The following is a 20,780-nucleotide window of genomic DNA, read 5'->3' as shown; positions in this document are numbered from 1 at the left end:
AAAAGGGCAACAAAGGGGTTTATTGAGAGAAGGGAAGCAAACAGACTTCATACTACTATACCGGTACATGTCTGTCTGCGACTAATGACAGAAGTTGCATTTCCTAAACATCTATTGCCACAAAATTAAATGAAGTGAGGGCAATCTGCGACCAATAATGCAGACGGTCACTTGTTCCAGAGGAAATATTGGCCATCTACCGGTATATGAAATTATGTAAGAGAAGATGGAGTTATAAAAATATGTTAATACAAATTTGTTAATACACAAATAGTGAACCTTTCTCTGTGACAACACATTTGTGTGGGGATGACGTCCTCTCTTCTTTGGCACCTACCTGCATATCTTATGTGACCTATTCTGTAAAGTGTCTAGAAACAATCTTGATTGTAACAGATGCTATATAAATAAAGAATGATTTGATTCTGGAGTAATAACACCAAAGTCTATTAATTCCTACATCACCTTGGATATCCTAAACTTTCCATATCAACTGAAAGACAAATGTGCATAAACATGCTTTTATAACCTGGCTGAATGAAATATATGTTAGCAATCATCAGCTATCAAATTACGAGTAGAGTGGGGGCAATCTATTACCCCAGTTTATTAATTAACTTCAAACCCAAACCTGGCTTTAGTTTATTTGGAAATATATTTTCTCCGCATCACGAATCTGAGCTGGAGGACAGGAAAAACTAGTTGTTTGTTGTACGTCATCGCCCTCTCCTGGTCCACAGTCTCCTTCTGGAGACAAAGTTGAGCTGGTTAAACACTGCCTAATTACAAATATAAACCAACATAGCATAAGAATGCAATGGAAATACAATATTAGAAACCAAATAACTGGGGAGATAAAATATAAAGCAATGAGACCTGTGACTCTCTCCTTGTCCAACCACACCTATCCAGTCCTACTCAACTGATCAATGTGGGGGTTCACCTGACTGACTTTTTCCTCTTCTATTTTTGTATTCTACCTTGGTGATCTTGATGGCTCTTGTTGATCTCCTTTGTCTCCATCTCAGACCCAGAGAAGATATGTTTCTCCTTGTTGGGGATTTCCTTCAGCTCCTAGGTAGAAGAGGGTTTGTTGTTGGCCAAGATAGTGACAGACTTTGATGAAATGATATTAATTTCACAGAAGTTAATAAAGGAGGAAACCACATTCACCTGCTCATTGAAGTGGTCAGGCCGAGAGAGGAGTTTGCTCCAGTCCGTAGACTCCAGACAGCCCTGGAGATCAGTGACGTCCTCCTTGATCCACTGTTTGATGGTCTTGGTCACCTTCTTGGCAGGATGGCATGGTGATCAGCAGATCCCAGAGGGTAAAGACCGATTGACCTGTAGGCATTGAGGGCAGAGCCGTAACGTCTGTCCAGTGTCTTCCCAAGGTGGGTGACACATGTGATGCACTGGGTGAAGCTTGTCAGGAATCAGGAAGCCTTTCAGGAGTCCCCTAGAGGATTCTAGAGGAGTGTGGAAATAGCTGCTCCACCTTTTTCAGGGTGGTTCTGATGTGGTCGATTGTTGTGGTAGGCTTTGTTCTGGGATGGATGTAGCCCAGAATGAAGAAGAGTTGGGGAAAATGGATGGAGTGACACAGCCAGGAGCCTGAAATTTGAGGTGCACAGTTCTTCTCTCACATTGGAGGTGGGACATCAGCAGAGGTTCACATAGAAACACATACCTCCAGTGATGTCACCAGGCAAAAATCATGTTTAATAAATTGGGATTTTGCTGGAGACATAACATAACAACTTAACAACAGTTACAGCACAACAATTTGAAACCCAATCTAACAATTTAACAGTGGTAAATTAAGACAACAAATATCACAGGGGATGATAAGCTAAGCATTTGAGATGACAGTTTAAAACACTTAAAAAGGGAAGTAGCATTATATTATGTAAATGAGTATAAATAAACTGAGAGAATAATAAATAAGTAAATAAAATAAAAATAACTGCTGCTACTGTAAAAGTTTTTTTCACAGTTGCAAACAGGAATTTTTAGAGGTAAAATTGGACATTGCAGGTAACATGAGACAATGTGTGATTATTCAGCATTTTCTTTTGCCATCAGTCTAACTGTGGCAGGAAAAAATGCTGTTGAAAAACCTTGTTCTGTTTGTACTGCTGCTTGCTCTGCTGTCACTGATTATATATAAAGTTTTTGTGTCAGACCAGAGAGTGAACTGGGTGCAAAGGGTCTGTGGTGATAATGTCTGCTCTTTTCCAGCAGTGCTGCCTGTAAATTAAGTGTATGGACAGATCCTCTCTGCAGGCTTTATGACTCTTTGGAGAGCTTTGCTCTGCCTGTGGGGGGTTACCTTCCCAGACAGTGACGCCTGTGGTGAGGATGCTCTCTATCAGTCCTCTAAGGGCCTGTATGAGAGGGTGTCCAGTCTCTGCGGGGTTCCTCCCCCTCCGCTGAGAATCATTTTGTCGAGGCACCACATGACGTCTGGCATGAGTGTCAGTGTCCTGAAATCACTCAGTATGGATTTGTCTGATCTTTTAGGGACTGGTTTGATGGTGGAGGATTTGAAAGTACGGGGGAATGTTGCCTGGGATAGTCACCATAGACACCAGTGCAGGCCTTCAGAACCCTGAGATGGAGACCATACTGTCCCACCTGCTTTTGAGCCTTCAGGACCTCTGTGTGTGTGTGTGTGTGTGTGTATGCATGTGTGAAATGAAAAGCAGCATCCATGGGGTCACAGGGGGCATTTCAAGATGTGTCCCTCTTCAGACCATCAAACCTGGCATCGAAGATACTAAGGCTGTCTGGAGGGTTGGCTTTACTGGGGGCAGGTCATTGCTGTAGTTCTTCAGTAGTTTGTAATTGACTGAATTACCAGCTCCCCTGATTGAGCTCTAAAATAGCCAGGGCTTAGGTAAACAGCTAAAAGTGCACATGTGATAATAGAAATATAATCAAATCAATAATATTAAGATTAAGATTAAGATGGACTTTATTCATCCCCGTGGGGAAATTGAGTTATAGTAGCAGCGTATGCAGAGTAAAGAGACAGAAAAAAAAAAAATACAGATAAGATTAGAGTGTTATAAGCATATATACATACAGCATATATTATAAGCATATATATAATATATACATAATATAATATATACATATTATAAGCATTATAAGCATATATACATAAATATAGAATAAATTAGATATAAAATTACAGCATAAACATTACACAATTATTGTTGAGTTGGTTTGAGTGAATTATAGAGTTTAATGGCGGACGGCAGGAATGACTTCCTGTACCGTTCCTTAGAGCAGCGAGGCTGCAGGAGTCTGTTGCTGAAGCTGCTCCTCAGTTTGTCCACTGTGTTATGGAGGGGGTGGGAGGGACTGTCCATGATTGTCCGCAGTTTCAACACCATCCTGTCCCTCACCACCTCGTCCAAGTTATCAAGTCTACAGCCAACAACAGACCCTGCCTTTTTGATGAGTTTGTTGAGTCTGTTGGCATCCTTTGCTTTAATGCCTGCACCCCAGCACACCGCAGCAAAGAAGATGGTGCTAGCCATGACAGACTGGTAGAACATGTGGAGCATCCTGCTGCAAACACTGAAGGACCTGAGTCTCCTGAGGAAATAGAGTCTGCTCATGGCCTTCTTGTAAACAGCATCGGTGTTTGTGGACCACTCCAGTTTATTGTCCAGCTGGACACCCAGGAACCTGTAAGATGGGACTAGTTCCACTTCTTTCCCACTGATGCAGACTGGGGAGGGTGGGGACTTGCTTTTTCTGAAATCCACCACCATCTCCTTCGTCTTGGTCACGTTGAGCTGCAGAAGGTTCTCCCTGCTCCACCTGACAAAACTCTCCACAAGGTCCCTGTATTCGTCCTCCTGTCCATTCTCCACACACCCGACTATGACTGTGTCATCCGAGTACTTCTGGAGATGACATGTCTCAGAGTGGTACTGGAAGTCGGCTGTGTAGGTGGTGAACAGGAATGGGGAGAGCACAGTTCCTTGAGGAGCTCCTGTGTTGCTCATCAGGGGGTCGGACACACAGCTCTGCAGTCTCACAAACTGTGGCCGACCTGTCAGGTAGTCCTCGATCCAAGAAACAAGGGGAGCATCCATCTGCATCTTCTCCAACTTCGCCCTCAGCAGTCTTGGCTGGATGGTATTGAAGGCAGAAGAGAAGTCGAAGAACATGACCCGCACTGTGGTGTTTAGTCTGTCCAAGGAGGAGTAAGCCCTCTGCAGCAGGTATATCACTGCATCATCAACCCCCACCTTGGGCTGATAGGCAAACTGCAGAGGGTCCTGAAAGGGGCTCACCAGAGGTCTGAGGTGTGACAGCACCAGCCGCTCCATGACCTTCATAATGTGGGAGGTCAGTGCTATTGGCCTGTAATCACTCGGTGCCACAGGATGGGTCTTCTTTGGCACCGGGACCAGGCAGGATGTCTTCCAAAGCACTGGGATCCTCTGAAGATGAAGGCTCTGGTTGAACAGGTGCTGCAGTATTCCACACAGCTGCCTGGAGCAGTTCCTCAGCACTCGTGGGCTGATGCCGTCTGGTCCGGCAGCCTTCCTCTGGTTGAGCCTCTCCAGCTCTCTCCTCACCTGGCCAGATGTGAAGGATAGTCCTGTCGGGGGGATGGGTGACATATAATATAATAATAAGAGATGATGACATTAAGAGGCAGAAAATACAACATAAAATGGGCTAAAAATTAATTCAAATGAATTATTTTCCCAGCAAGAAGATTTTTTTAAGAGTAAAGCCTCCTTCACCATGTTTAATTTAACAAATGTCCCTGTCAAAGCGAATGTCCCCGCCTTCAAACACTACATCACGTGCTGCACTATAAAAAGAAATGGAGCATAGCCACGATCTCCACTGACCCGAATGAAATCAGCGGCAACAGCAGCAGCAGCAGCAGCAGTAGAAGCATCATCCACAGCAGCAGCAGCAGCAGCTTCAAAAACAGGTAAGTTATTAGGATAATGGTTCCGATTATTATTATGATGATTATTGTTTTTCCTAATAGCAGTAGTAGCCCCATATGCCATTTTCTTTGTTATGCATGGTTTCATTGCCACTGGATGTTAGGTTCAGGTGTTAGCTTTGTTACTACTTGTAAATAAAGATGGCTGCCAGCTCATCAGGCATACAGAGCAGCTGAAAAAAAGAAAGAATAAAACATCAGTATTCTATGAAAGGTGACCCACACCATTGAAAATACATTGTGGCATTTGGAAAAAATGTGATCGTATGATCACATGAACTAATGAGTAATTATCTATTGATAATCTGGACATTGTAATTATAGTAGATTTCTTTAAGGTGCAATAGGACAACTAAAAATGTGACACAGGTGTTATGAGAGCTAAACCAAGGGTTAAACCAAAAGTCTTTAATTGTGACTCTCTCCTCTTCTGCCACAAGCAATCTTAGATAAGGACATAGATAAAGTTTGGTTATGTCCTTGTGTCCAGCACCTGCTCTTCAAACTTAGATGGAATCAGGACGGTCATGCTTGGGCTGGCTGTTGACACTGCTCATGTAAACACCCAACTGGACAAAGGCTGTGAAGTTGGCCCATCTTCTGTGGAATATCCACTGTGGCAGCCAGTGAGCTGGAGGAACAACCCAGTTCTGTCATCACCCTCTAATGGAGCCACAGGTGATGGGGTAGAGTATGGAGAGGGTGCAACAGAGCTTCTCAGTAAACATAATGGTAAGGCCACCATTTTTCTGCATCAAGGCTCAGTGTTAAATGTGGATATATGGTAAAGGAGATTCTCTTCTGTAAAACTAGCAATGTGTTATGTGTGTTAGCTTAACATCTGGAAAAGTTTGCGAGTATCTTAAATAACTCTTTGATATGACAAATTCCCACGGCCCAGAAATGTAGAGTTGTAGAGGATATAATCGAAAACTTTGATGATAAATGTCTGTGTAGATTTTCAATCATCCAGGTCATAGTTATCCAAGGTAGTTTTCTTTGTCAACTGGACTGTATTTCTTCTCTTTGAAGATGTTTCGCCTTCTATCCAGAAGGCTTCTTCAGTTCTGAACTCGCTGGGGACCGAGCTTGAAAATATAGCCCTTGTGGACCATTTAGCATGCTATTGATCTGGGTGGTCACCTGAGAGTCGTTGGCAGGGTCGTTCACCTAGTTTAAGTTGAGGTGTCTCTCCTTTGTCTGCTGGCTCACATGGTGGTGAATCACCAGGTCTCCTAAAACGGTGTGAATGTTTGGTTTGTTGCTGGAAGGAGTGGAGGTCTGCATTGTCCTCCACTTCTCCAAAGAGAAGAAATTTAAGATTAAGATTAAGATTAAGATGGACTTTATTCATCCCCGTGGGGAAATTGAATTATAGTAGCAGCGAATGCAGAGTAAAGAGACAGAAAAAAATAAATACAGATAGATTAGAATGTTATAAGCATATATACAGCATATATTATAAGCATATATATAATATATACATAATATAATATATACATATTATAAGCATTATAAGCATATATACATAAATATAGAATAAATTAGAAATAAAATTACAACATAAACATTACACAATTATTGTTGAGTTGGTTTGAGTGAATTGTACAGTTTAATGGCGGACGGCAGGAATGACTTCCTGTACCGTTCCTTGGAGCAGCGAGGCTGCAGGAGTCTGTTGCTGAAGCTGCTCCTCAGTTTGTCCACTGTGTTATGGAGGGGGTGGGAGGGACTGTCCATGATTGTCCGCAATTTCAACACCATCCTGTCCCTCACCACCTCGTCCAAGTTATCAAGTCTACAGCCAACAACAGACCCTGCCTTTTTGATGAGTTTGTTGAGTCTGTTGGCATCCTTTGCTTTAATGCCTGCACCCCAGCACACTGCAGCAAAGAAGATGGTGCTAGCCATAACAGACTGGTAGAACATCTGGAGCATCCTGCTGCAAACACTGAAGGACCTGAGTCTCCTGAGGAAATAGAGTCTGCTCATGGCCTTCTTGTAGACAGCATCGGTGTTTGTGGACCACTCCAGTTTATTGTCCAGCTGAACACCCAGGAACCTGTAAGATGGGACTATTTCCACGTCCTTCCCACTGATGCAGACTGGGGAGGGTGGGGACTTGCTTTTTCTGAAATCCACCACCATCTCCTTCGTCTTGGTCACGTTGAGCTGCAGAAGGTTCTCCCTGCTCCACCTGACAAAACTCTCCACAAGGTCCCTGTATTCATCCTCCTGTCCATTCTCCACACACCCGACTATGACTGTGTCATCCGAGTACTTCTGGAGATGACATGTCTCAGAGTGGTACTGGAAGTCGGCTGTGTAGGTGGTGAACAGGAATGGGGAGAGCACAGTTCCTTGAGGAGCTCCTGTGTTGCTCATCAGGGGGTCGGACACACAGCTCCGCAGTCTCACAAACTGTGGCCGACCTGTCAGGTAGTCCTCGATCCAAGAAACAAGGGGAGCATCCATCTGCATCTTCTCCAACTTCGCCCTCAGCAGTCTTGGCTGGATGGTATTGAAGGCAGAAGAGAAGTCGAAGAACATGACCCGCACTGTGGTGTTTGGTCTGTCCAAGGAGGAGTAAGCCCTCTGCAGCAGGTATATCACTGCGTCATCAACCCCCACCTTGGGCTGATAGGCAAACTGCAGAGGGTCCTGAAAGGGGCTCACCAGAGGTCTGAGGTGTGACAGCACCAGCCGCTCCATGACCTTCATAATGTGGGAGGTCAGTGCTATTGGCCTGTAGTCACTCGGTGCCACAGGATGGGTCTTCTTTGGCACCGGGACCAGGCAGGATGTCTTCCAAAGCACTGGGATCCTCTGAAGATGAAGGCTCTGGTTGAACAGGTGCTGCAGTATCCCACACAGCTGCCTGGAGCAGTTCCTCAGCACTCGTGGGCTGATGCCGTCCGGTCCGGCAGCCTTTCTCTGGTTGAGCCTCTCCAGCTCTCTCCTCACCTGGCCAGACGTGAAGGATAGTCCTGTCGGGGGGATGGGTGACATGCTGGGATCCATGTAGGGTGTCAGGAGGGGGGAGGGGGAAGAAGTTGGCAGAGGTGTTAGGGGCTCTGGGAGGTGTGAAGGGGACCCATTGTTATCCAGAGGAATATTGGGACAGCTGGGGGAGGGGGAGCTAGAGTCAAACCTGTTGAAAAACTGGTTCAACTCATTGGCTTGGTCCACGTTCCCATCAGCTGAGCGTATTCCTTTCTTCTGGAAGCCAGTGATCGTCCTCATCCCACTCCAAACATCCCTGGTCTGGTTCCTGTCCAGTCTGCTCTCCAGCTTCTTCCTGTAGGCGTCCTTGCTCTCCTTCAGACTGCGTTTCAGTTCCTTCTGTACACTCCTGAGCTCAGCCGGGTCCCCAGCAGTGAAGGCCCTCTTTTTGATGATAAATTTGATGATAAATGTGTTGTGTTGCCATTGACACAGTCCATCGCCTCATAATGAAACACTTGATGTATTAAAGCATACTGTTAGGTGTGTCAGATGCTAGTTTTGATCTTTGTGCCAATGAAACTATTGACCACCACTAATGATATTGTCCTTCCCATCTGCTGTCTAATGCTGGTCTGTATGGCTTAACATAGTTAAAACTTGTCTCTGTTAGCCCAACTTAAGTCATGCCATTTTCAAATGGTAAGTGGCTGTCATTCGGTCTTAAAGTCTTAACTACTAATGGGCTTGAAACTAAACTGGTCAAGACGTGCAGACATTTTGGTGTTTGGAGAACTTATGAGCCCAATATTGAAAACCTACTTTTCATGTATACATCTCCATAATCATGGACACAACTCAAATCAATTAATATGTGGATAGTGGGGTTCAGGAATCTTGGTATTGCTTTTCAGTTCAGTAGTAACAGGATTCTTCTGGAACTGACAAATAGAACTGGTCATTAGCTTGGTTTAAGATAATTCATCTGGATGCATCTCATTCTGTTAGTTTTTAAGATGTTACAACTCTTATCGAATGGGCTTCTTCAGCTCTAAATTAACATTGGAATCCCAGCGTTATATGCTGGGCTGATTTACTGAATGCTGTTGTTAGTGGTTGTTGGTGGTAATTTGCATTAATAAGAAAAAAATCTTACACCATTTCTTCTCTGGCAAGAAGAAGGGCCATGTCAGAGTGAGACGGCAATGTAAAACATGTAAACACAAAGTCTTCCTTACCAATATGAGCTCACTTCGGAACAAAACAGACAAACTCTGGGCTAAAGTGAACCATCTACATGAATGCAGAGGTGCTTCTATCCTGGCATCTACGGGGACCTGGCTCAAACATGGCGATGACAATAACACTAGTGCCATCAGAAGTTTGCTGATGACACAGTTCTGTTCTGTCCCTCCACCACTGTCCTGCTCTGCAGCTTTCTGTAGAGGAGAGTGACACTTCCTGTCTGGAGTTGAACATCAGTAAAACCAAAAGCATGTTGGTGAGCTTCCCCAGGAACAGGTGGCAGCTGTCACCACCATCGCCCACACTTCGCCAGATGGGAAAGAGTACTAATACCTGGGTATCAGTCCTGCCAATCAGCCAAGGTTCTCCTCCTACACTGGAATTCTGAGGAAGTCCCAAAAGATCATGTACCTACTCAGGCAGCTGTAATATTTTTCTAACAGCAAGCAAATGTGCTCTATATGCTGCTGGTATCAGTCCATCACCCTACAGGACAGGAACCGTGGTGGTATTCTAAGAATATTCTAAGAATTTTAGCACCTGAGCACTTAATACAAGCAGCGTGCACTTGGCCCAACTGGTCACATGCTCTTCTCCAAGTATTCAAGTGGTCACCACCAGACTGCAGCATTATAACATTTTTCTGATTTGGATTCTGAATTTGTTTTGATGATCTGCCTGAAGTGTGAGCAACCATTCAAATCAGTCCAGCTTTAGTTTCACAGTCGACTACTACATTGATTTAGAATTTGGATATTATACTTAATGCTTGGTGTTGTTCCAATAAAGCTAAAATGAAGAATTTAACTACACAATTAACACCATTTACATTGAGTCTAATGTATCTGATTGTATTAAGTGCATGTGTGTTAAACCTTTTTTCAATATTACCACTTATGATTCTTTGTGAATCCTCATTGACCAAATTAAATGTGCTAACAGCTGGTGACTATGTGGGGTTCAGGAAAATCACCAACTAGCCTAAAGCACCACCACTCCACTCATTGATGACCTGCGACAATCCGAACGGTCTGAATGAATTAAACTGCCGTTTTAATGAGTCATCAGGCAGCCCTGACACCCCCACCTACATACCATCAACATGAACATTCATACCCCCGACACCCCAGAAGACTCATCAAAGTCCATGTTGTACCCGTCCTCCTCCTCCTACGCAACTACAGTCTTCTCAGTTCTGCTGGAAGATGTAAACAACCCCCACAAGGGAACGAGACGGTATGTTCCCCTCCTCCCTGAGCGCACTCTGTGCGGTCAGAGTTCACGGACATTGTAATCAACATGTGGCAGCCTGCTCCAAATCCTCCAGCATAGTCTCAGTCTGACTCTAGCAGATAAAGAAGTCTAAAAGATCAAGAAGATAAAGAACACGGGACTTAATGACTACAGACCTTTGGCACCAACGTCTGCCACAACAACCTGGAGCTGAACGCCCAGAAGTCAGTGGAGATAATTATGGTCTTTTGGAACATCTCAGCTTCATTGCAATCACCAAAGCAAATTCCTAGTAATGTAAAATCAATTCACTTCCACAGCAATAAAAATACAATGGTGATCCCGATTCCAAAGATTCTCCACAAGGAACTTCATCTTTTCCCCTCTCTCTCCTAACCTTTAGAATCAATTTGAGTGAACTTTGGAGATGATGGTGGGACACAATCACCAGCTCCTGCATCAGCAGCTTGTATGACCTTATGATTCTAATGGCTGCCTGTATAGCTCAACGCATAAATTTTGTGCAAGCATCAAAATGATCACAATTACTGGCGAATAAGAATGTTATTTTCTGTTTGTTCTTTGCAGGATGATCCGCATCAACAGTACTGGGTGGCACACACTTATCAACTTCTTCTTCCACACTGGGCTAACATTTGGAGTGTTTGCTGGAGGCATCAATCAGATCAACATGCCTTTTTTGTGTCAAATTGTAAGCTGGCATTTTCCCATTTCTTTAGCACTTACAATTTTTTCTGGACAGCTTAAAGAATACTGTAACTAACTATTTAGTCAAGAAACAATGTGGCCCATGAAGTCACTTCACTTGCCAAATCAGCCTACAGTAATATTAATAGAGGAAATTAAGCCAAATAACCCACAGTTAGAGACAGGACCCAAAAGCAGCATACATAACTTAGGTGTGATTGACGAAAAACTTCATTATACAACAGTTTCCAGAAAGATGGATAGATGCAGAAAAAGGCAAATCCAAAATGGGAAAGAATCCACAGAACAATTCCCCTGGGTAATAATCCAACTCGTACTAATACAGAAAAGAGACAAGAACCAAGCAGGAAGCAGGCAGAATATCGCTAGAAAGTCAAGCATGGAACTCAACCTGCCACATAGTGGGATTTAAATATTGGGGAAATTAATGTGTGAAATTGAGCTGATGACAGGAGAGGGTGTCACGGTGGTTGGTTCTGATTGAAACAAAGAAAACTGTCCCCTTTAAATGTGAGTTTGATTCCCATTATTTTTTATCAATGATATACACTGTTTTCAACTGGAACATTCAATTTATTGAGCTCTGGGATCTGTGATTATTTACTTATTGATTGTTTGTGCACTGTGTTTTCCTGTAAGCATTGGTGCTGCAGAGATTTTGATCAGTGAGTGGGCAGCTAACTATTGGCACATCCATATAATACTCAATAACATTGAAATTACAAGGTAGAGATTTGATTAGTCTCTAAATAGTTGACTTGTGACTGTTGTGATGGTACGTTGAGTGATTTCTTTCTGAATATTTTAATCCCTTCATACTATGTCGAGCAAAGAAAGAAAGCAGACAAACAAATATTTATTCACATTATAATGGAACATGATGGGAGTCCTGACTCCATGATTTGCAATGCCAAGTTCAGCAATTCTAGTCTAGCAAAACAAAAGGAACACTTCCGTAAACTGCATGTATAGATGGGGAATAGAAGAACACAATGCTTGCTGAATTCAAGGTGAAGACAGCCAGATTCGATGAAAAGGCCACTCTGCCTGTTCTCGGCTTTGTACCCATCAACAAACTGAGCGGCACAGTATCGTTCCAAGTTGCTTCTCATGTTTTGCTGGCTTTGGTCTTTGAACACAGTGATGTCAATGCATGGTTCATTTTGTGCACCAGTAAAACATACCTATGTCTTGAATTTGAAAAAAGGAAATTATATTTTATTTTGCAATAAAGGAGGGATCAGTGAATGCGCATATGAAACTGGTGGAGTTCAGTACCTCCAAGGTTAAGAATCAATATTCTAAGCCATTATTCTACTGTTCTTGATCTTGTATAAATGAGCTGAGCAGGTTTTAGGGAAAAAATGGATGCCAAAGTAATGATAAGGTGGAATAGTTACTATAGTATAATTTTTTTTAAGTACGGTAAATAATGTCTTCCAAGGGTAGCATGCAAAAGATGAAAAGGATTGGTCCAAGTACATAACAATGCAAAACTCCATGATGAACCTTATTATGTGGGGTATCTGAAAAGTACTATTTACCTTCCCAGCTGTCCCTAAAACTAATCAGATGCATTGCCTTTATACATATAAAGCATCATCTGCAGCCAAAGCAAGTTCCTCCACAAATGGTCAACAAGATTGTCAGGCTATTGTAGGAAACACTCCTTTCACGTACATCCAAACTTTCCAAATGACCCACTGATGCACCAATGGATGGACTGTGTGAGCACCTTTAAGTAGCAAAACATTCTGATTTCAAAAAGGTGAATCCTTGTCAGTAAAAGGCACAAACCAATGTCGATTTTTTAAATCTATGATTTTATACTGTTATACTTGATCGTACAAATACAGGGTTTTGCTACATTTGTGTGAATATATTTGTTTTATGTCTCATGTTTCATGCCCATATCATATTACCTATACATGTTTGGCTTGGTTTTTATCTGTTTCAGTTTGGCAGCATACTGCATTATGCATCATTATCCTCCATGCTGTCACTCACATTTATGGCTAGAAATATCTGCAAAGATGTTTGCAATGATCCACTCAAGGCTCTGGACAGGAATGAAGTTACTCAATCCAAATCAACCATTCTCAGGTAAATAGTGTTTTTTGTTCTTTCTGGAAGTTAATATTTCAAGCAGGAGGAAATCTTGTATAATATTTTACATTTACATTACATTTTAGTGGCTTCTATGAATTTACTTAATTCACCTTGATTTTCCCCACAGATTTTATCTTGTAAGCGATGGAATTCCACTCATAATTGTTGGAATAACTGCAGCATTTGGCCTGGAGAATTATGGCAGCAAGGATGATGCTTTGTAGTAAGTATTCATTAGTCTTGCGCATCAATGCTGTCAAAATGTCATGTCAATTCATCAAATAGAGAAAATACATTTTGTTCTCTGTGGGGTTTTTTTTGTTTTTGTAGTTGCTGGATAGCGTGGAGACCAAGCCTCGGGGTTTTCTACGCCCCTGCTTGTCTTCTGGTTCTGGTCATGTCGTTATACTTGCTGTGTACCTACATTCAGCTAAAACGTCACCCAGACAGGAAGTATGAGATACGCTTTCTGAGTAAGAAGCAGCAGCATTTATCATCTTGTAAGTCAAATCCTAGCTTCAACCCTGCGGGGACTTCTGGACAGGCCAGTGATTCTACACCTTCCGTGGATCCTACACCATTTGCATCTGGTGTGTCAGTTTTGGCAAATGAGCACTCATTTAAATCTCAACTCCGGGCCACAGCGTTCACTCTCTTCCTCTTCCTTGTTACCTGGGCATTAGGTGCAATGGCTGTATCTATGGGGCACTTCCTGGATATGATATTCAGCTGCCTGTATGGAGCGTTTTGTGTGACTCTGGGACTCTTTCTTCTCATTCAGCACTGTGCCAAACGGGATGATGTTTGGCACCACTGGTGGACTTGTTGCTCATCTAAATCCAAATCCAATATTATGAGAGATACCAATGAGGAGAGACCGAGTCATGTTCAGGAGCTCCATCAGCCACAATGCCACCTCAGCTCCTCATATTCTGGCAACCAGCCACTGCCTTCTGCCCATCTTGTGCAGAGTTCTCACCATAAAATGTCACCATCTTCCCACAGCCCCACCACTAATCAAGCAGTTCCATGCTGTATGGCCATGATGGGTGCAATTAACGAAACCCCGCTTTCCCCTTTCACCGAGTCAATGCAATCACCGCTTCCAGAGTCACTTTCTGAAGAGCTTCACTGTCCATCCCTCTCACTACAAACCTGTTTTACAAACAGAGCTAAGTTAGCGTCCTTCACCCACCCTCGACCATGTCTTCAGAGCTACTGTTCGCACTTGCCTTCACCCACCCTGGATGATAGTGTGCACAGTTCCCAGCTAGACAGCCCTCATGCAGGGCCTTATCCTGAAGTTTCCCCTCTGGCTTCCAGCAACCCCCAACCAGAAAATAAGCTGCCCTGTCTCAGCTCACACTTGGACAAGGAGCTAGCGCCCTGCAGCGGTTTTCAGACTTTTTGTCATAATATGCTGGATTCAATGACTTCCTGCCATGGTAGTACTCCAAGCATGCATGACAACATGACCTCGTGCCACACCCTCCTTTATCCTTCTCATGACGCTCGAGACTGTCAGTGGTACATGTACACTTCAGCGGATCCTTCTGGCGCAAGAAATTGCTATGAAAAATCCAATGTTTTCACTTTACAGAATCAGGAGGGTCAAGAGACATTAAACTGGATGCCAGAGAACACAGATGTAGAAAAGGATACTCTAGGTATCCAGCGTCAAGGTTTCCCAAGAAATACTTTGCCTCGGCAGCATGCCCGTATCAGTGGGAGGAATACCCTTGGTCGAAACAGAAGTCTACAGGAAGATGGCCTTTTAGGATCAGATGCCCCAGGTAACATACAAACGGGTCTCTGGAAGAATGAAACCACAGTATAGATTACTTGTTGCCAAAATAGCAGCAGCTCTGTGAGTGTGATCTCACAGCTTTGCACTGACACAAGTGTCCAGCGAATCATCGTCGCAGAAATCATATTTTAGATTCCTTTCAGCAGGTTGCACGAAAACGATGCTGCAGCAGACATCCCAAAGACACAAAGAGTATCAGATGGAGCAAAAGATGAGCAGAGTCATTGTAAGATAGGGATGAAATAGAGATCTGTGTGAGGGACAGGTACACTGAATAAAAGTTCAAATTTCAAAAAGTCAATTAAAGAATAAAACAGTGGGTCATAGTAACTGTTACTGTTGAACAGCAAATGGACAAAAAAGTTTGGAGGAGAAAAATAATGTATATAACTGCTGTAGTTGGCTAAATAAAAGTGATGAATCAGGTAAATGCAAATGTTATTTATGGTCAAAATACTTGATTGAATGCAAAAATGGTTTTATTGTCCTTCTTTTTTTTTACTAATTCTAACTAAATTAGACTCCCTTAAACACTACCACTACCCGCAATTGTCAGTGCACAGTTCAAATTCCATTTAGAGCTACAGTGCTGAAATTGACCATGCTGGAAAACCCCCCAAAACAAATGCTGTGGCCTTGTTCTGGTGAGTTCAGCAGTGAGTCGAGAGCCTGCTTGCTTGCTGCTTGTCACACATAATATTTCATATCAAATGTCAACAAAAATTTGACGTTATTTTGAATGGAAATGCAGAAACTGACTATCACAATCAGGTTTCTGTTCATTCAACACGTTTATTCACAAATTTACTATAAACTCAGATATGTTGTTGTTCATGAAGCTAATTTTTCTATATTCACCTTTTATGTTTTGAGCATATGGTGGCTAATTATGTGATTGCTCTGAATACACTGAATTTATTACCTTTACATATTCATATTGTACTACCGTAATATAAAAATTAATTCACCAAAAATTATGAGTACAATGTGAGCACGAGTGTGTATGTGTGTCTATGCATGAAATGGTACAGATGTATTGTGACTCTTTTAAATGTTTTGATCATTATTGCAGAATTTTTATTTGCGTGATAAATATAAAATGATGAAACCTCTGAAATTTTCCAGATGCTCCCCAATTGAGTCTAAGTAATTATAAAAACAACATTAATCAAGTTATATCCTAAAGAGAATTTTTTCAGTACCAATTCGCTCTTTACACAACTTGATAATTTCAAATGTATCTAATTATTATACCTGTGTTTAAACTATATGATAATATAATTAAGACAACATAATCCCTTTTTTGTCCCACAATGGGGACAATTTCAGTGTTAAAGAATGAAACAACAGGTAAAAAAAGGGAAGAGAATTAAGGATAAGCATATGGGGGAAATATATCCATTAGTGTACGTATGAAAAGAAACAGCATGATATTACTGCAGTGTATAAAGTAGAGTGTGAAGAAGTAAACAGGAAGTGCACATAAGTGAAAATGTTTTGGTGCCCCTGAGTTTTATGTGTCCAGTCTATCAGACGTATGTGAGGTGATGACCTGTCTCACTCTCCTGTATTACTCTGCTGTACGATAAACACAAATATGAATTTTTTGATATATGAATATAACATAGCCCTGTTTGATGTAGGAGTGATCACTAAAAAAACCAACTCGGTGTTGCAGTGATGTAATGTCCCACAGTTACAACAGCTTTAAGAGCCTACCCAGGCTGGTGGCTCAGGTTATCTGTAAAATGTTGTGTGATCATGGAGTCATTTTGTTGTATTGTTTGGTTTCACTTTCAAATCATGTGACAACTTGTAAGAATAAGGGAGTGTTTACATACAGTAAACACCCTGTGACAGTACCAAAAATAAAACCTAAGTGTAACTTTCTTCAAGCCTGTTTTCTGAGAATATAAGTCATACGAACCTTAAAGATCTACGAGAAATCACAATGGGATAAGAATCCTCACCTCCAAATCTGAGAGCAAGGGCCTGAGCCGGAAAAGGGTGGCAGGCACTCGGGAATGAGATCCTGGGTTTTAGTATCATGGGATCTTGTTCTACGTGTGAGAGAAGGATGGAGCAAGAGATGAATGGAGTGGTAACCCCACCTTTGAATCAGTATGTTGTGGTAAAGAAGGAGCTGAGCTGAAAGTCGAAGGGATTCTTGTTGTATCAGTCAATCTACATTCTGACCCTCACCTATGGTCGTGAGCTGTAGGTAGGAACCTTAAGAACCAGGTCAACGATATAAGCATCTGAAATAAGTTTCCTCTATCAGATGTCTGTGCTCTCCCTCATAGATATGATGAGAAGTTTGGTCATCTGTGAGGGGCTCAGATCAGAGCCGCTGCTCCTCTGTATTGAGAGGGGCCAGATGAGGTGGATCTGGCCTCTGATTAGGATGCCTCCTGGACACATTCTTGGTGAGTTTTTCCAGGCATGTCACACTGGAAGGAGGTCCCGTGGCAGACCCAGGCACCGCCACAGCGACTATGTCTCCTGGCTGACCTAGGGGCAACTTGGGATCCCCCTGGAGAGCAAAGTGGTCAGGGTGAGGAAAATATTGCTTCTCTGCTAAGGCTCCTGCCCCTAACAACCATATCTGGACATGCTGTAGAAAATGGAAGGATGTATGTATGGAGGTGAGCTATGACATTGTCATCAATTGAAAACAAACAAAGATCATGTGGGCACCTAAGTGTGCACACCCAGTAGCCTTTGGCCTTTGGAAGGACCTTTAGACTCTCCTTTAATAGGACAATCAGACTCTATTGAGAGCTTTAAATCCAATGTGAGATTTCATCCTAAAGAATTAATTTTCAATGCGGTAAGAACAAGAAGACTGTAGTGGAAACTACCAAAGCCCCAGTGGAGAAGAAGAAATTAAACATTACACATTAATGTGGGGGGAAGGTGTGCTTAAGGGAATTTAATAAAATAGTATAAAAATGAAAACAAAACAAACCTGCAGTGGAGAGAAGTGCCAATACCACGAATCTGCAGGAGCTTCCACACGAGCCTCTCAGCAATCTTGCATAATGTAACACAAAAGAACAGGTGCCATCCTCCTTCGACTGCTTCTCAGAGAGGATGAAGGGCCCTCGTACAGATGTAAGGTTATTTGCCCGTATTCAATGAAGACACGGTCGGCGGTTATGAGCTGTGAGACCAAAAAACGATTACTATTGCCAGCACATGCGTAGATTGAATAAAAAAAAACTACAAAATACTTATTCTAGACTTATATCCACCAATACACCCCTAAAATACTTATTAACATAATCCAGACCATGCAGGCACATAGGATTTCTTGTGTAGGAATCACACCAAGTCAAGTTAGTAAAGACACTGTTCATGCATAGATTCCTGTCTTTCCTTTAGTTTTGTTTTGCTAACCTGAATATTAATTGTGGTATTGATTTTGCCCGAGGGATGCCGACAGGCTGAAGGAGGAGTCGTATCGGGCCTTACTGGCCTGTGGGACTCCTGAAGCAGCAGATAGGTACCGGCAGGCCAAGCGGAGCGCAGCTACGGCTGTTGCCGAGGCAAAGACCCGGGCGTGGGAAGAGTTCGGCGAGGCCATGGAGAACGACTTTCAGACGGCCTCGAAAAGGTTCTGGATCACCATCAGGCGTCTGAGGTGGGGGAAGCAGTGCACTGTCAGCGCTGTGTATAGTGGTGATGGTGTGCTGCTGACCTCAACTCGGGATGTTGTGGATCGGTGGAAGGAATACTTCGAGGACCTCCTCAATCCCACCAACATGCACGCCTTCCAGTGAGGAAGTAGGGCCTGGGGACCTGGGGATAGGCTCTCATATCTCCGGCGTTGAAGTTGCCGAGGTAGTCAAAAAACTCCTCAGTGGCAAGACTCTGGGGATGGATGAGATCCGCCCAGAGTTCCTTAAGGCTCTGGATGTTGTAGGGCTGTCGTGGTTGACTCGACTCTGCAACATCGCGTGGACATCGGGGGCGGTGCCGCTGGATTGGCAGACCGGGCTGGTAGTCCCTCTTTTTAAGAAGGGGGACTGGAGGGTGTGTTCCAACTATAGGGGGATCACACTCCTCAGCCTCCCTGGTAAGGTCTATTCAGGGATACTGGAGAGGAGGGTCCGCCGGATAGAACCTTGGATTCAGGAGGAGCAATGTGGTTTTCGTCCTGGGTGTGGAACAGCTCCCTACACCCTCAGCAGGGTCTTCGAGGGTGCATGGGAGTTTGCCCAACCAGTCCACATGTGTTTTGTGGACTTGGAGAAGGCATTCGACCGTGTCCCTCGGGGGTCCTGTGGGGGTCCTCTGAGAGTATGGGGTGTCGGGTGATACAGGCCGTCCGCTCCCTGTACAATCGGTGTCAGAGTTTGGTCCGCATTGCTGGCAGTAAGTCGAACTCATTTCCAGTGAGGGTTGGTCTCCGCCAGGGCTGCCCTTTGTCACCGATTCTGTTCATAATTTTTATGGACAGAATTTCTAGGTGCAGTCATGGTGTTGAGGGGGTCCGGTTTGGTGACCTCAGGATTGGGTCTCTGCTTTTTGCAGATGATGTGGTCCTGTTGGCATCATCGGCCCGTGACCTCGACCTATCACTGGATCGGTTCGCCGCCGCATGCGAAGCGGCTGGGATGAAAATCAGCACCTCCAAATCTGAGGCCATGGTTCTCAACCAGAAAAAGGTGGAGTGCCTTCTCCAGGTCAAGGAGGAGATCCTGCCCCAAGTGGAGGAGTTAAAATACCTTGGGGTCTTGTTCACGAGTGAGGGAAGAATGGAACAGGAGACTGACAGGCCGATCGGTGCGGCGTCCGCAGTAATGCGGACTCTGCACCAGAAGAGAGCACTCTCGATTTACCGGTCGATCTTCGTTCCTCCCACCCTCACCTATGGTGGGTAAGCTTTGGGTAAGACCGAAAGAACAAGATCATGGGTACAAGCGGCCAAAATGAGCTTCCTCCGTAGGGTGGCTGGGCTCTCCCTTAGAGATAGGGTGTGAAGCTCTGCCATCCGGGAGGAGCTCGGAGTAGAGCCGCTGCTCCTCCGCGTTGAGAGGAGCCAGATGAGGTGGCTTGGGCATCTAGTTAGGATGCCCCCTGGACGCCTTCCTGGTGAGGTGTTCAGGGCATGTCCCTCCGGTAGGAGACCCCCGGGAAGACCCAGGACACGTTCGAGAGACTATGTCTCTCGACTGGTCTGGGAACGCCTGGGGATCCCTCCGGATGAGCTGGAAGAAGTAGCTGGGGAGAGGGAATACTGGGCTTCTCTTCTTAGGCTGCTGCCCCCACGACCCGACTCCGGATAAGCGGTAGAGGATGGATGGATGATATTGATTTTTATACCCAGTTGAATTGTGATGGTATATTTGTATGACAGGACCACCAGCCAGGCCACTCTGGTGGGTCCGTCACACTTCCCACAGACATCCGGGATGAACCTTACCTGGGCCTGACATCAGTGGGTGCAGAGGCTCCAGCATTCTCACTCTTCCTCCACTGGCAGTAAATCCACACTTTGACTTCAAAGAACTGGAACATATTGTAATCCTTCAGATTTAACTGACTGTAAAAGTGAGATATACTGTGTGGCAATGGGCTCGTGCTGATTTTATGCTGAACACTTGTTCAATACACATGTTATCAATAGGTCATTCAAGGCTGCAATTAACGATATGGTTGAATAAAAAAATGTAATGATGGTGAAAAAAATACATATATACAGCACATCATTGACCAGCTGAC

At 43.8% G+C, this 20,780-nt stretch overlaps 1 protein-coding gene and 1 long non-coding RNA gene across 3 annotated transcripts; one reads left to right on the top strand and one right to left on the bottom strand.

The window, feature by feature from the left end:
- LOC130528976 (uncharacterized) lies at positions 1–2,921 on the bottom strand. Its single transcript, XR_008951468.1, has 2 exons — positions 1,174–2,921; positions 1–1,065 (listed from the first exon to the last, which is right to left on the bottom strand). It is a non-coding gene; the product is annotated as an uncharacterized LOC130528976 (long non-coding RNA).
- A 1,892-nt stretch (positions 2,922–4,813) lies between these two features.
- Positions 4,814–16,943, top strand: adgra1a (adhesion G protein-coupled receptor A1a). 2 transcript variants are annotated; one of them, XM_057033990.1, is made up of 6 exons: positions 4,814–4,969; positions 5,478–5,719; positions 10,997–11,120; positions 13,095–13,240; positions 13,374–13,469; positions 13,577–16,943. In XM_057033990.1, exons 3-6 carry the CDS (start codon positions 10,998–11,000, stop codon positions 15,081–15,083), a joined length of 1,872 nt encoding a protein of 623 aa, XP_056889970.1. In that variant the 5' UTR covers positions 4,814–4,969; positions 5,478–5,719; position 10,997; the 3' UTR covers positions 15,084–16,943. The 2 variants fall into 2 exon arrangements, with proteins under 2 accessions (XP_056889970.1, XP_056889977.1); XM_057033997.1 differs by lacking the exons at positions 4,814–4,969; positions 5,478–5,719 and having other exon boundaries at positions 9,086–11,120.
- Positions 16,944–20,780: the final 3,837 nt, after the last annotated feature.

This window comes from Takifugu flavidus, chromosome 1, assembly GCF_003711565.1.
Source record: "Takifugu flavidus isolate HTHZ2018 chromosome 1, ASM371156v2, whole genome shotgun sequence".
NCBI classification, from domain to species: Eukaryota; Metazoa; Chordata; class Actinopteri; order Tetraodontiformes; family Tetraodontidae; genus Takifugu; species Takifugu flavidus.
This window is presented reverse-complemented; position numbering and strand designations above follow the sequence as displayed.